The sequence below is a fragment of the Gobius niger genome (assembly GCF_951799975.1).
Source record: "Gobius niger genome assembly, chromosome: 24".
In the NCBI taxonomy this organism is placed as follows: Eukaryota; Metazoa; Chordata; class Actinopteri; order Gobiiformes; family Gobiidae; genus Gobius; species Gobius niger.
Window position 1 is genome coordinate 8,065,560 of NC_136875.1, and position 16,994 is coordinate 8,082,553.

General features: G+C 40.7%; 1 protein-coding gene and 1 long non-coding RNA gene across 2 annotated transcripts in view; both read right to left on the minus strand.

Moving 5' to 3' along the window:
• ccdc3b (coiled-coil domain containing 3b) overlaps window positions 1–12,872 on the minus strand; it is a 37,318-nt gene extending 24,446 nt beyond the window's left edge. Inside the window, exon 1 of the mRNA XM_079582225.1 lies at window positions 12,230–12,872. Coding sequence (XP_079438351.1) covers window positions 12,230–12,594 — 365 coding nt within the window. The 5' untranslated portion in view covers window positions 12,595–12,872. The remainder of the gene's footprint in view (window positions 1–12,229) is intronic.
• The window catches only part of LOC306982336, a 284,342-nt gene that overhangs the window by 94,858 nt on the left and 172,490 nt on the right, over window positions 1–16,994 (minus strand). The gene's annotated exons all lie outside the window — the stretch shown is intronic.

Genomic DNA, 16,994 nt, shown 5'->3' on the forward strand with positions numbered 1-16,994 from the left:
TATGGCTGAAAGTCCTTTCATCTGACCAACATCATTGCACATCATTTTGAATATTGTCTCCACTCTTGGACACCTTTACGAGACAGTTATTTGACCTGAGTTCACATGTGCTGAGAGAGAAGACGTTGGGCTGTGTGACCGTTTTGCTTCATCTGGATCGGTCCAGGCACTACAGAGAAATTAACCATAAACCAACTTTTTAGGTGTTAAGTTAGTTTAGAATGTTTTGATGCCATGTGAATGCAACCTACTGGATACCGAATGGATCTGATACAGTCTGCCTTTTATTCGAGTTCATGAAATTATTTTGAAGTGCCAAGGCAAAAAAACAAGAGGAAAGAAGCAGCTAAAAGACGAACCCTGATGGTTAGCTACATGCTAATTCTAAGCTAACGGAAGCTAAAGTTTTGCTAACAGTGACCTCTTAAAACCTATATGTGAAATATTAAATCAATAAATAATATGTTTTCAGCTCTAGGACCAAACCAGGACTAAACTAGGTCCTAGCAATGTGCCCGGACTTAATCTCAGCTACTCAGCAGTAGGCGACTGGTGCTTTAGCTCATCTGGTAAACTGCTGAACTGTGGAACTTGGGGCATAGATACAGACGGCATCTCGTCATAGAAGGGGGCGTGGCTTCGCCGAGGGGGAAAATAGAATCTTTGGGGAAACTCAATTTTCCCTCTTTTTAGCCATTTTCTGGTGGAATATGAACTTATTTATCACATACAAATAAAGTCCATTGTAAATCGGGGCCGTTTGGATGTTTTCTAACAGCAGATTGTTCAGTAGAAGTGAAAAAACGGCAGTTGTAGCTAGCGCTAGCAAACCGTTAGCATTAGCCCGATGCTAACATGTAGCATTATGTTAGCATTCTCCGTTGTTTATGTAATAATGGGCTGTTGAACCACTTTGCTCCTCCCCATGTCTTTGTATCTTTATTTATTAGAAAACTATATTCTTAATTCAACATTTGTTAAAGTAGTTTTTGAATCATTAGAGAAAGTTTAGATTTTTTCAAAATTGTTTTCCCCCTTAACTGTTTTCAAACATGACCATATATGCCGTCTGTATCTATCACGGGGCTGCTCCTCATAATCAGGGGCCAACACATCCAGCTTCAGCAGACCATGTTATACACACATCTTATAGTCCCAGTTTTTACTCAAAACCTGAATTTGTAGCCTTTTTTCTATCCATTTTTGTAGAGAAGAGAGCAGCCACTAGATTGGACTCAAGAAGGGGCGATGATGATTAGCTATAATTTGGTAGGCTACTAAGATTAGGTCCAGAGCTAAACTGAACCCAGTCTAAATCGAAGTCGGACCAGATCTGTGCAGAATGCAAAATACAGATATCGTAATGGACTTGATTTGTTTTAGTCCCGAGACTTCGATTTAGTTCTCGATGTCGACCAGATGTTTTGGGTTTTTCAGACTTCCTCCCTCTCCTCCCTCTCGCAAACACACGCTTCACATCAAGAGCAGATATGGAACATTCAGAAAATCCCTTTGGCTTGTAACTCACTGCAGCAGCCCCACATAGAGAAGAGACATGTGAATGGGGAGGGAGGGGGTGTCTTTTCCAAGCCAAGGGTCTCGGAAGCAGCACAAGGTAGCCTATGGTTAAAAAATATATATTTAAAAAGAAGAAAAACAAGCACTAAGCATACTGTATAGAGCTCTGCAGTGTGCCACCCACCTCAAAACCAGCTCTGGTTCCTATTTATTTTCCCCTTGGACTTTTCAAAAATCTTGAAATATTACGAGCTCAAATGTTCTCTTAACATCTTTAAAACCATGTTATAACGCTGTTGTCTCGTCAAAGACATGCAGTACATAGAGGAGTATTTCACTACATTCACGCGGTTTTGAGTAATCCTCGGGTTAATCCTGTTTAAGTTAAATGTTTCTTCTTCTATGGCACATGTGTCAAACACAAGGCCCGTGAGATGATTTAATCCGGCCCCTTGTAGAGCATGAATTTCTGAGGATGTAGTTAGTCTCTAGTCCATTCCTGTGTGCAGTAAAGATTTTTTTAAAGAAATAACCAGAATGCTCACTCCAGCCACTAGAGGGCAGCTTACTTTAAAAAAGGAAATAAAGTTTTGTAAAATACAAAAAAAGTTTACATAGTTACTTACTTACTCTAATGATTAAATCTATGGGATGTAAACAGCATATCATAGCCGCAGGAGTATATGTAGCACTTTGAAACGTGTGAGACAGGCTGAAAAAGCACAATAAGTGTAGCCATTGTTATTTATTAGGCCACAGTCCTTTTATGGGGCCCGCAACCCGCTGTGGGGGCCGAATTTTGGCCCACGACCCAAACAAGTTCGACACCCCTGTTCTACGGTGTCAGCACTTCATCTGTACTTCCAAAATGTCCTCCACGTTAGTAAGGCCCATATGTTCAGGTTCTGTGCTTTAAGTGTGTTTATCACACGGTGCTGAAGCTGTTGACTACTCTGTACATTGAAACAGAAGGTTAGTTTTTTGATAATACTGTATATTCCCACAGCTGCCTGAAGGAGGAGCCCCGTCTTAACAAGCTCTTTTGTTAAATTTCATAGTTCTTAATTAATACTGAGGCACCCAAAATAATGTTTTGAAGTCTATTATTAAGCCTCATATGCAGAATATAACCACTTTAAGAGTGCCTAATTAGTTATCTGGTAACTACTTTTTTAAGCAGCACCTTGTGTTTTATGTTGGAATGACAAAGTACATTGAACCACAAATTGACCATCCATTATTTATATTAAAAATTATATTATTATTAATTATATTAATATATAAAGAATTTCTCTGTTTGAGAAGAGCACACTGGTGTTGCAAGATCTGATTGATCAGGTTTACAGTTCAAGAACCAAAATATAAAAATCAATAAATCAACATTATAATTAACTAATGAAATGAACTTTGATGTCTATGTTTTCAGTACCAGCGCTCACTCCAGTCACTATAGTCATTCTCCCACAAGAGCTGAATCCAAGTCTCTGCTGTGTTTCCTTGTAGAGTCGGGAGATAAATGTGGGAGACATTAGCTTGTCTGTGTTGATCATAAATCTTCCTTAATCAGTGAGCTTGGCTCTTATCTCAGGAAGTTTTCTGTTTTAGTCCCATTAGTAACAACAGGGAGGACTTCAAGCCATTAACATCAGAGGAGACTAAACTCATCCCCGAGGAGAGACAGTTCAAACTGTGCAGGCAGGTTTGACTCCCTTCAGAGTGACAAGATTTTATACAGGAATAAGCCGAATGCCCATCTCGGGTTGCCCGTTGCATTATGGGTAATGGAATTTATTTTGACAACCAAACAATATCGATAGGTAGCATAAAGCAACGAAGAAAGGGAAAAGTTGATACTTTTAAAGCGTTTTTGTCGTGGCCGTGGAGCTTGTTACAATACAAACATAAAGTCTATTTTTACAACCAGGGCTGCTTACGGAGATAGACAGAAACGGAAAGAACTGAACGACCGTTCATATGTAGAGGTGCTTCAAAAGTGACGAATAGCCTAGTCCTTGTTCACGTAGTTGGAAAAAGTATGTGAGAAAAACATTTTTAACCCTTGAAGGCGACTGTTGGTCTGAAACTGTGGCGTCATGTCGCCGATATTCAGAACATTTAAACTGAATGAGAAGTAAAAACATAGAATCATTGTTTTGTTTTGTCAATAACGAGGTGGACAGTAAACGAAATCTTTGTTTTAATTGTGACAGAGATCCACGTACACATACAGGCTATGCCAAATTTACTTTGTATATTATTTTACGAGTGATCTGATGGTGAACAACATAGCTAATCGAAATGTACCCACTATATTTAACATCAACACCGTTTTGACACTTTCCACTGTGATTTCAAGACAAATTTAAATGATTTAAAAAGTGGCGGTGTCTGTGTCAGGCTGATCCCAGGTCCTGTCCACTATGGTCCACTATGGTCCACTATGGTCCACTATGGTCCGCTCCTGCTTACGGAGCCGCCGTCCTGACTTTTCCCTCGCTTTAAAGATATTGACACAAACACAAATATTTGCAAGAAATGTCACTTGAGATTTATGGGGCCAGATCTTGTGGCGGTGCACTGGGCGGCGCAGGCTCTTGGCGAATTATTTTCCGAGTGGCGGCGCTATATGTGCCATTCGCCTCCGCCACCTGTGAGGGGGCGTCACAAGAGGAGGTGACTGCACTGATGGAAACACGGCTGACATTCACTTCCTCGTTTACATTGCGCTGTCTTGCGTTCTTTCTTAAGCCTTAGGCTCTCACAGGTCAAACTAAAAACTTTATTTACCCCATCGTGAGCTACAGCGTCCGCTGTGGCGCGGATCGGCCCAAGCTTGGCGTGAACGCGAAGCAAAACAAAAGCACATGTTCACCCCCCACTCCCACACAACCACTCTCCTGGACGCGGAGTCGATCTGGTTGGAGGAAAATGTGTGTCTCCACCCACTTAAATGCGCTAAGTCTGGAGTGGCAAGATCACAAAGTGCTCTCCTACTGAGCGCAAAATGTCACGCTAGCGTCTCCGTTTTGATGCACAAGATCGGGCCCATAGTCTTTAAACCAATGCCCGTAAGCCTTATGGGTCACGGTCATGGTTCAATACTTCAGTGTTCACGCTCCGCTACCTGGACTCGCTCACACATTTCAATGGCTGACTGGTTTGTTTGGGCCGAAATTATGAGCCTGATTGAACCCACGCATGCGCAGTCGAGATGGGCATTCGGCTTATTGATACCGTAATTAGGGACTCTGTTGTGGAAAGGAAAACGTGTCTGTGAAGATGTTCAAAGGCTAACAAAGCTGGGATGACGTGTGCCGAGTCGAGTTCATACACCCTACGTTTTGGAACAAAGAACGACATTTTAATGCTGGACAAACATGAACTATCCAAGATTTCTAATGAAGATCCGGCACTCTGTTGTATTAGCAGCAGCGGCAACAGGAATGCTTCAATGTGTTGAGCACAGAACTGTCACGCACATCTCGGAAAAGACTTTTTAGGTCAAGACAACCTGCGACTCATGGATCACTTTTCAGGCTCCTCCAACAGTCACATGTTCGTCTTTTTCACTATACGCCAAACTTCATCTGTTTCCATCAATGACACATTCCCAAAAATCACCTTAAGCGAGCGGATACAATGTCTGTCTGAAGGATTTTGATCACGAAATTGCTGCAAAATCTCGAAATGTGTATTACAACGGATTGGAAGACGATTGACTGTTGACTGAACAGCAGTGGAGAACCTTGTGTGCTACAGGTCCCTTTGGTGTACTCTACTTTCTCCCTCTCTCACACTTTAAACGTCTATTATTCTAATCTATCTCCGAGCAGCACGCATTAACCTTGTCAACACATGTTTCTTTTTATAGACCTGTACCTTGGCGTTTGAGCTCGAGGGGGAACAAAAGGTGGTCCGCGCCTGGGTCTGTAATTATCCCCGACTGGAATGCAATGGTTTCCTGCATCCCTCTCTGGCCAACGAACACTCCGAAGAATTAACCTTCGCCATCATCTGTTTCTGGAACTGGATATCGGCGAAATGATACGGCGTCACTTAGGCCAAAAATAGCAGAGGATTCGTGATATGCGTCTCGAGCGTGGGAGAGTGGGGTCCGTCCCAGAAGGTTGAAAAAGTGCCGACAACTTGGAGGAATTTCTTAAGATAAAGTTGTACGGCTGAAATAGATCGTCGGGGGTTCTCACTACATTTCTACTTTCAATTTACATTTGCCAACACTTATGCCTTATTATTAACATGAGAACTTAGGAATTCCACTTAATAAAATGAAGAAAAACTTGAAAAGGGGAGTCTTAGTTGGATTTTGTAATGCGATATTTATGGCAATTGCAGTGATTGAGTTTTTTATCTACTTCATCTGTTAGTTAAAATGTGTTTTGTTTGACATTGTTGACATTATAGGTTACAGAGAAAATGTGTATGCATTAGTATCACTCTATCTGCTAACTCAAGCCTATTTCTGTTTGTTTGATTATATACATTTTACTTTAGTTTTTTACTGCAAAAAATCCACAAAGGTTATTCAAGTACTACTTATTCTAGTACTTCTTTGATTGCTCACTTCTCTAGATCTTTATCATCAGGTTTTCCTTGATGGAGATAGAAAGCAATAAAATGGGACGTTCTGGTCATCGCCACGGCAACACTGAAAAATATGGCATGGGTGTGGTTGACTTTTTTGATCGGACCAACGAAATGGAATTTTTGTGCCAAATTATTATTATTTTTTTTATTACTTATTCATTCATTCACCTCAGACATAGACACAGTCACAGTAGACATTGAATAAAACAAAAACATAAATAACACAACAATACCAAAATCACAATACATTTCACTTAGGGATGCAGTCTCAGCAGAGATGCCCAAACTTCCCGATCCACACACACCTCCTCCAGCTGTTCTGACCCCGAGGCGACACCAGGCCAGCTCGGAGACATAGTCCCACTAGCGTGTCCTGGGTCTTCCACGAGGCCTTGTCCCACTAGGACATGCCTGGAACACCTCCCGCGGGAGGCGACCAGGAGGCATCCGGAACAGATGCCCGAGCCACCTCAGCTGGCTCCTTTCGACGTGGAGGAGCAGCGACTCTACTCCGAGCTCCTCCCGGGTAACTGAGCTCCTCACCCGATCTCGGAGGGTGCGCCCAGCCACCCTGCGAAGGAAACTCATTTCGGCCGCTTGTATTCGCGATCTTGTCCTTTCGGTCATGACCCAAATCTCATGACCATAGGTGAGGGCGGGAACATAGATCGATCGGTAAATCGAGAGCTTTGCCCCGACTCAGCTCCCTCTTCACCACGACAGACCGATACAGCGACCGCATCACTGCTGACGCCGCACCGATCCGTCTGTCCATCTCACGCTCCATCCGCCCCTCACTCGTGAACAAGACCCCGAGATAGACATTATTAGCCAAAACTAATCATGGTTGAAGTAGTGGAGGATTCTGCCTCTGCGTTCTCGTCAGTTTATATTCAGTTCATGTTTTCTGAATTGGACCACAGCTGTCGACACGTCCGCTAAGTGCTGATTGGTTTATTTCACTGACAGTCTGTGGACATTCACATAACACACACATCATGTCAGATATTTACCTCAAAAACAACTCCCACTAAAGAGCAGAGTGCAGTCTTCCCTCTCTCATTGCTAAAAGTGTAAAACGCCCAAAGCAGCATTTTCTCATCTTCTCTCACACTTTTATTGCACAAGACAGAAAAGAGAAGGCCAAAGTTAGTTCTGCATTGAATCCAGACCATTTCCAGACTAAATTTATGCTCCCGGGGCGGCCACCTCGACACTGACCTCTGGGAGAACTTTCAACATGATTTTTCTTCTGGGAACCACCGCCTCATCTGCGAACCATTAGCGCTCAGTAACACGCAAAACGCCACGCACAAAAACGACATGTAGTTTTGTCAAAAAATGGGCCAAAATGGGTCACTTCATACTTAAAGAGTAACTAGCCCTCGCCTTAAAGGGACTATACGAAGTTTAAAATGTTTAAAAATTCACCCGTCATGCACAAGCTTAACCTCTTAACTCCCGCCTCAACCGAGAGGATCTTTTTCCTCATGTCATCAGATTTTTTTTCCATCATTTTTTTGTTGGGTATTCAACTCATTTTTGTAACTTTTTTGTCATTTTTTTTGGGTCATTTTTGTCACATTTTTGTCACTTTTTTGTCATTTTTTCGTCCATTTTTGCATCACATGTTTTGTATTTTTTTTGTAATATTTTTGTAATTTTTTGGACACATTTTTATCACATTATTGTCATTTTGTGGGTCATTTTTTGTCACATTTTTTAAATTTTTTTGTCAATTTTTGTATCACATTTTTGTCAATTTTTTTGTCATTTTTTGTCACATTTTTATCAAATTTTAGTCATTTTTTGTCACATTTTTATCACATTTTTGTCATTTTTTGTCACATTTTTTTCATGTTTTCATCAATTTTTTTAATCAAATTTTTGTCATTGTTTTAGTCATTTTTTTGGTCATTTTTTGTCACATTTTTGTCACATTTTTTGTCATTTTTTGTCACATTTTTATCACATTTTTGTCATTTTTTGTCACATTTTTATCACATTTTGGTCATTTTTTTGTCACATTTTTGTCACATTTTTGTCATATTTTGGTCATTTTTTTGTCACATTTCCATCATTGTTTTCGTCTCAGTTCTGTTGCTATTTTCACAGCTTTTTTCCAGAAGCTTTTGGACTGGAAAAAATGTGCTCGGTTCAGGTGGGAGTTAAGTGGTTAATAAAGAACCTGCAGTTACAAGTAAGACCTGAGGTGGCAGTAGTGAGTATAAAAATGACCAACTTGCATCTAGTCCCTTTAACCAAGTGCATTTTCTCCAGTTCAGCTAAAGTGTTACAGCCTGTAGGTATGTGTAACGCCTCGTTTGAAAGCGAAGACCAACAAAACTGATCTAAAAGGATATTTTTCCTCATTCTAGTCACTTTTTTTTTTTTTTTAAATGTTATCCTCTTAACCCCCACTTTAGCTTAACGGCCACAAGTTCTTTTTCTCTTCCCAGTAACACTGTGTCCCCGTTTCTTACAGAATTCTTTTAAAACATCAATTTTCACCGATCGAAATATCCAATATCTGTGTCACACTCGGTCATGTCAGCAGTTTGGGATACGAGCTGGGTAGTCCTGACCTTACACCCCGGACCAGCATGCTTTGCGCCGATGCCGAATCCGCTTATCGTAAACCATTCTCATGAACTTTGTGGCATGCGAGTATGTTTGTATTTCTGAGACAGTGACCCTAAGGAAAAGTGTTTATGAACTCATCCCTGTGAAGGTTTTAGACGCGAAGAATGTGTTGGGGAAAGTTAGGAAAAGGTTTGGACACAACAAACGTACTCCCGCCTTCATTGTTTGTAAAGGAAAGGCCGCCATTGCTGTAGTACCTCCATATAGCCGCTAGTTCCCCATTGGAATGCACTTAATTTTCTTAAACTTTCTACAGCTAGATAAGGGGACCAGGCTGGTTTTCGTAAGAACATTTTTCGAAATCTCGTACTTAATGGGGGCCGGACTGTTAGCATCGGAGCAGCGCGAGCTACACGTCCTGAAGATCCCGCCCTTATGCCCTTTTTAGGAACATGCTTCGTCAGAGCTGGGGAGGAGGAGTCTGTAAATCCGCCATGACTTCCCCCTCGAATATGGTCATTGTGGTAAACGGGGAGGAGTGAGGAGGAGCTGTCCATTTATGTATACAGCCTGTGACGCCTCATTTGAACGCTAAGACCTACAAAACTGACCGTAACTTTTTTTTGTCTCTCTTTCGCAGCCTTCTTGTTGATTTTTAGTCGATTTTTTATCACTTTTTATTTAGTCTTATTGCCTTTCTGTTTGGTGCAGCCCTGTGAGGCATCTCCTGTTGTGATACTGGGCTGTACAAAACCCCGGAATGATTGCTTGTTGTTTTTTGTTGCTTCATCGTTCTGTTTTTTCTGTTTTCGTCACTTTTACATCTCATTTGTGTCACTTTTGTCACTACGGAGCGGCACACAGGCAGAAAAAGCTCCTTGTATAAGTCAATCTCAGCCCTGGGTCAGTCTTGGTTTCGTTCTAGACTAAGTCCCTGGATTTGGCATGGGCTACTTTTATCTTGATTGCGTTTTTGTTGTAGTATAATCTTCGTTTAATAGTCTCCAGTTGTACTTGGCAATTCCCATTGTTGGAAGCCTTATCTGAAACAGTGTGAGTTTTACAAAGTCCTATCTAACATCTGAACAGCACTTGGTTGTTGGAAAGCGTCTGCTCTCTCTCTCAATGCTGTCAGCACCATGTAAAAACAATGACATGAGCTTGTCCTTGTTTGCTCCGGACTCGTGCTGATGTGAGAAAACCCGAGCTGCCAACGTCTCCTTTCTAAACACAAGGCAAAACAAAAAACGGCCGTAGCAAGTTGACAAAGTTTCATTTTTTTTTTTTTATGTGCACATTATGGTCATCTCGGGGTCATGGATTTTTTGTTATGAGAAAATAGACTAATGGTAAATGGTCTCAACTTATATAGCGCTTATATAGGCCCGATTTACACTGGACTTTATTTGTGTGTGATAAATAAGTTTATATTCCACCAGAAAATGGCTAAAAAGAGTGGAAAATTGTGTTTCTCTAAAGATTCTATTTTCCCCCTCGGCGAAGCCACGCCCCCTTCTATGACGAGATGCCGTCTGTATCTATGCCCAATATTTTGCCCAATTTTCTCCTTAATTTTTCCTTGTAATGTTTTCTCTATTTCCCTACATTTTTAAAATGTTTCCCTTTCTACTTTTACTTGGGTCAAATGATAACAAAGTATCTGTACTCTTTAAGTAAAAGCAATTGTTTCTTTTTTCCATTGTGAGTATTTAAGTGGCAAATGCGTCATTTTGGTTTATAAAGTAGATGTAGTTCATCTTGTGCACCTTGTTTTTTGTTCTAATTGTTTTGTTTTCTGTATTTCTGCCATTTCTTGGAATTTTCTTTGTGAATATCACCATCCCCACAGGACATTATGTTTTGTTTCACACAATTTATGGCGTCAGTGAAAATAAATGTATTTCCGCTCAAACATTCTGTCCATTCTGGAAGAGCACAGAGGGGCCACCAGTCCCGCCTCAACCGAGCTTTACCCAAATCTCAAAGCTAAAAAGAAAAGCATCAAAATAGCGAGAAAAAGAGGACGAAAACATGAGAAAAACACGGACAAAAAAACACAACAAAAAATGAAACAACAAAAATATGACAAAAATGTGGCGACGTGACGAAAAGTTTCCATCACTTTTGTAGGTCTTAGCTTTCAAATGAGGCGTTACATTGTTGATCTCCAGTCGAGAAGCTTTTAGATTTGGGTAAAGCCCAGTATTTTTATACTGGAATCTAAAAGGAATTCCGTGGAGTATGGTGTGCCATAAGGTTACATTTTGGGACCGTCATTATTTATTATTTATATTAATGATTTTGCTTCTGTTTCTACGACCACCTTTCCAGTTCTTTTTGCTGATGACACCAATCAAAAAAATAATAATAAAAAGCCGAACTGGGGAAAATGCACTCGCTAATGTTAAGGCGGGGGGTAAGAGGTTAAAATATGTATTTGTGGAAGTGCACAATCAAGGCCGTGGGAACCCAGGGTGCTGAGGGCGCTGCAGCACCCCCTGGTGGATAGTTTGTGAACTGCAGGCAATATTAACCCGTTAACTCCCACCTGAACCGAGCACATTTTCTCCAGCTTTACCCCAGTCCAAAAGCTTCTGGAAAAAAGGTGTGAAAATAGCAACAAAACTGAGACGAAAACAAGGGTGAAAATGTAAAAAAAGTGAGAAAACATTGATGAAAAAGTGGCAAAAATGTCACAAAAATGTCGCAAGAAATTGATGAAAAATTGACAAACATTTGACAAAAAAATGACAAAAATGTGACCAAAAAAAGACAAAAAAAATGATAAAAACGAAAACAAGGATGAAAATGTGAAAAAAGTGAGAAAACATTGATGAAAAAGTGACAAAAAATGACAAAAAATGACAAAAATTGACAAAAAATTGACAAAAAAGTTAGAAAAAATTTGACGAAAAATTGAGAAAAAATGGACGAAAAAGTGATACGAATTTGACAAAAAAAATGCGAATAATTTGACGAAAAAGTGACAAAAAAGTCATGAAAATTTGACTAAAATGAGACGACTGCCCAACAAAAAAAGTGATGAAAAATCTGATGTGAGGAAAAAGATCAATTTAGTTTTGTAGGTCTTTCAAATGAGGCGTTACACTGGCCTACAGGATTTGGGTAAAGCTGAACTGGAGAAAATGCTCTCGGTTCAGGCGGGAGTTAAGAGGTTAATAAATAGGATTTATGCACAGAAAAAGTATTTTGGGGGTAAATTTTGTCCCTCAGCGCCCCCTAACTAAAATATCTTCCCACGGCTCTGTCCACAATTCCGCTAATTTGGGCCAGGCTGGTCAGTGTCCCGGGCTGTTTTTCAGTCCCAGTCCGGCCCCGGTCACACACAGTACTCAAGAAACATTTCCTCCAAGTACTTTAACGCAAAGTAACGTAACTCTTACTTGAGTAACTATTTTGCTGACTCTACCCATCTGGTCCTGCACCTACAGGAGCTGGGAGTATTTTTCCGTTCCATGATCCCAGAGCAAACTGAAGACTATGAAGTGACAGTCCCTCTCACCTGAGGAAGAAGTAGTAGCTGTTGTTCTCCGTGACGCTGTAGGAGAAGCAGGGGAAGTACCCGAGGCCGGTCACGTTGAACCTGGACCCCGCGGGCACCTCCAGCATGCTGCCCCACGCCTGGTCGCACAGCAGCTCGATCTCCGCCGCGTACAGCAGGTCGGTGTCGTGCTGGTACGGCAGGTAGTTGTACACGCTGTACGTCTCCTTGTGCAGCCCCAGCACCTTGGCGAAGACGATGATCTCGGCCAGCTCCGCGCGGCACGCCTCGGTCTGGGGTCGCCAGTCGTGGGGCAGCTGGCAGCCCCAGCTCCCGCGCGCCACGGCGAGGGAGAGGGCCAGGAGAAGCGTCGGTAAAGTCCACATGATCCGGGGAGAGGAGAGCGGATCGGTCCCCGGCTGTGCGTAACGGAGCTGGAGACGGGGTGGAGGATGACGATGAGGAGGAGAAAGAAATGATGCAAAAGTCAACTTCTTACAGCATGTCTCGAGTTGGAAATAGACATTCGACTGTCTTTGCAAAGTGAACACATTGGTAAAAGCGCCCTAAAACCCGTGCGCTGTGGCTCTCCAGTCCTTACGCGTGCGCCCTCCTCCACTCCACAACCGGTGATTAGTGAGGTCGTTCATTCAGCGCAGCATCCCGAGGGAAAAGAGGGATAAACCGACAAAAAACTGCAATAGAAATGACAAAAGAGTGATGGAAATAAGAGTGTAGCCTGCAAAAAGCTCACGCAAGGTTTACGCAAGCGTTTGTGAAAATAAGGTGATTCAATAAGATGGAAAAGCTTCGAGCAGCCGCGCATTGAACAATGAAACAGGGAATAAACGTGGGAATAAAACGGTCAGCAGGTCGCTGTCGCCCCCAAGTGGCAAAGTGCGAGATGAGCACAAATGAGCAATAAACTGAGTAGGGGAAAGCTGCAGACCCGGAGCCGAGACAGATCTACCGTGAAAAGCGAATCCACCGTGATAGTGCGCCCTCTGCTGGCAAAGACGGATATACGACGGTATTTAGCTCATGTTTTACAGTTGTATTATTATTTTGTGTAATTTAGTGTTGACATGTAACTTAGTTTACATGTACTATTATTTGGGTTATTTTATGACATTAAAACTGTATGTTTTACTCCTTTCATTGTATTTTGTAGGACAGTGCCTTCATTTGTTCATTTGTTCAATAAGGGACAGAGACAATATTTTTATTGTGGTAACGGCCATTGCTGTAATCAGTAAAGAAAAGAGAGAAATCATTGGGTTAATGATGTTAGTTTGCAGATGCAAAAACACAGTAAAAAATAACATTTGTACCGTCAGGGTCTTCCCTGTTTCCTAAATTCAGCAGCAAAACAAAAGGTCAACACTGATGTCTTTAATGTGTAAAAATCAAATGTAATTCTGGGCTAATAATGTAAATAATAATAATAATAATAATACGGTCAAAACTAGTCTGGAATGACATATACATGCAACTACTGTATGTGCCATTAATAATGGTGCCATGACTTTTTTTTTAAATTATATTTGTCCTTTATTTATCCAGGATAAAATTCGTTGAGATTCAAAATCTCAAGAGTGTCCAGGCCAAGATTCTTTAAAATTAAAATATGCAATAATTTGCCACAAAAAGGTACCCGTAATACATAATTATGAATAAATTATATATTTACTTTACAGCCTGCAATTGCACTTTTGGGTGGCATGTAACTGGGATTATTTATTGTTTTTACTCATTTACAACGAGCATAAACGCTATCTTAAGCAGAACATTAATGTGTCATCTTATCTTTATCAAACAACAGAAGCATCTACGATTTCAAAATTGGTTCATAAGAAATCAAAAAATGAAATAACTCGGTTAAAGTCTCAGGTTCGTTGAGTTGATCAAATCAATCTTCCCAAGACCTAAAAGCGTCGTGTATTAGTCTTTACCAGCAGAGGGCGCACTATCACGGTGGATTCGCTTCACGGTATTTCTGTCTCGGCTCCGGGTCTGCAGCTTTCCCTACTCAATAAACTTGCAAACGCACTACGAACTAGCCTACTTTGCAGCAGCAACATTTTTCAGCGTTATATTGATACTAGTTCAGGACCACGATGAGGGCCATGATGAACAACCCCCGTGGAGTAGCTCGTGGTCGTTTCATCTCAGGACGCTAACACGGATAAGATAGGCTTCTACGATTCGCGGTGAAAAGGTGAATAAAAGTTAAAATACAAGTGGAATTCCTTAAATAAACATTATACGTTTTAGGGATGACAGCTACGATTAAGATTTTTACGGCTACTTATGTATTATCATGTAAAATCGGTAGCAGGAAACGTAGCGCTCACTTCCGTATACGTATATATATGACGTCACCGCGCACTTTCTTCAACGGGCCAGTGGCGCAATGGATAACGCGTCTGACTACGGATCAGAAGATTCTAGGTTCGACTCCTGGCTGGCTCGATCTTTTCCTTTCTGGATTTTCAACGCGTTTATCCCTACTTACATAATTAAAACTATTTATCTAACTTTTTTTTTTTATGTTTTCTTTATAATCACCAAAACGTGAACATACATGCTGGGTTTTAGGTTCTAGAATGTGATGCTGTCACAGGACCCAGTTGTTCCCATTAACAGCATTACACTTTCACAAGTCATATCTGAAAAGAAAATGTATGAATTACAAAAAAATATCATTAATATCAGTCACTGGGTCCATGATCTCTCTTTACAAGACCAAACATGTCCTCAAAAACAAAATAATTTTACCTCTGTTTAATATTATAGGCCTTTAGAACGCTGTGATGTCACCTGAAACCCAGCAATTAAGTTATGCTTTCTCTAAAAGTTTCATTTAGGCGTGCCGTGTGCGTTATTATTATATTTTGAACGTCGTGTTTATTACTAAGCCATAAATGCTACATTAGCCTAGTAGCGCTCTCAAAAGTTAGCATTACTTGGTACGGCCCGCTCGAAGGAAGGAACAAGCAGGCTAGAAATGGTTGTTGCTGCATTTTAAACGCAAAATAAAATGCACTTGCTTCTCTTTAATTGGCAGCATAATTAAAATTCGTCACAATCATAAAGTGATAGTTTACCTTGGCTTTCTTTTCTTTCTTTTTTTTTCTAAGGCCAAATGACATTTTGCTTATACATTTTTCTCTGCTAGAAATCTGTACGATATTTTGTTTTCGTTTTGTTTTTTTTGTTTTTGAGTGTGGTGATATGACTAACGGTTATTATGTAATTACACTAGGTTGCCAGCAGGTGGTATGTTATCTCATCTTTTATAAGGTAAAGGTGCTTTATTTGCGTCGCATCAAATCACCGATCTCCAGATGTGGAGCCAGGTTGGTGGTCAGAAACACCTGGCTGGAGGATTCACCTACTGTTTTTAGTGGTAGGGGAAACCGGAGTACCCGATACAGACGGCATCTCTGGAATCGCCCATATATGGTCATTTTTGAAAACAGTTAAGGGGGAAAACAATTTTGAAACAATTAAAATTTTCTCTAATTATTCAAAAACTACTGTAACAAATGCTGAAATATGAATATAGTTTCTACTAAATAATGATACAAAGACATGGGGAGGAGCAAAGTGGTTCAACAGCCCATAAATACATGAATAACGGAGCATGCTAACTTGATGCTACATGTTAGCATCGGGCTAATGCTAACGGTTTGCTAGCGCTTGCTACAACTGCCGTTTTTTCACTTCTACTGAACAATCTGCTGTGAGAAAATATCCATATGGGCCTGATTTACACTTGACTTTATTTGTATGTGATAAATAAGTTGATATTCCACCAGAAAATGGCTAAAAAGAGGGAAAATTGTGTTTCTCTAAAGATTCTATTTCCCCCCTCGACGAAGCCACGCCCCCTTCTATGACGAGATGCCGTCTGACACTAGGAGAACATGCGAACTCCACACAGAAAGGCCCCGTCCAGGTGGGAATCGAACCCGGACCCTCTAGCTGTGAAGCACGAGCGCTAACCACTGCCCTTATTAGTCAATAGTATGTTTTTTTATGCTTCTTCAAAACACCGGTAGTCACTATATGATTTTACAATATAAACACATTATTTAAAAGTGATAGTCTGTAAGTTTGCAAAGTGAGGAGAGAGTGAAATTTGAAAGTGAACAATACAATTCCTTCCCTCTTTAACCAAAAAAGTCCTTCTTTGTTTTGCAAAATGGGGAGAGCGGGAACAGAATTTTCTGAAGTAAACGTTCAAGCTCCTCCCCCTCCCCTCCTGATTGGACCTGACAGGCTGGTTCACAGGAAAAGCTCGTCTTATTGGTCAACGTGGGAGGACACAGATTGTGGTTAGTTCCTGAGATCTGGGAAGGAGGGACTTCACAAAAAAATAACATATTTATTTTATTACTTACTTGAGATCAAAATGCAACACCAGGTAGTCGATTTTGCATGTTTTAAACAATATGTCATACATTTAGACTTCCAGACTATCACTTTAAAGGCCCGTGATTCATGTTGTTGTGGAATAAAATTACTTGGGGCTCAAATCCCATGGTTTTCATTTTTCATTTGTTGCTGTAGCTCCATTATGTGAAACCTGTTATGTCACTTTGTGGAGAAAAAAAAGCATGAATAAAATGAAACAAGACAACAATGACAAAATGATAAAACTATTCCGCACTTATGCATGATTTTAGCCAGAAATCCCCAAGCTTAGAATATGGCCTGGTTTATCTGGTGACATTTTTCCTGATGTTTTTGTCAGCAAGTATCAAAGTGACATCTCTTCCTG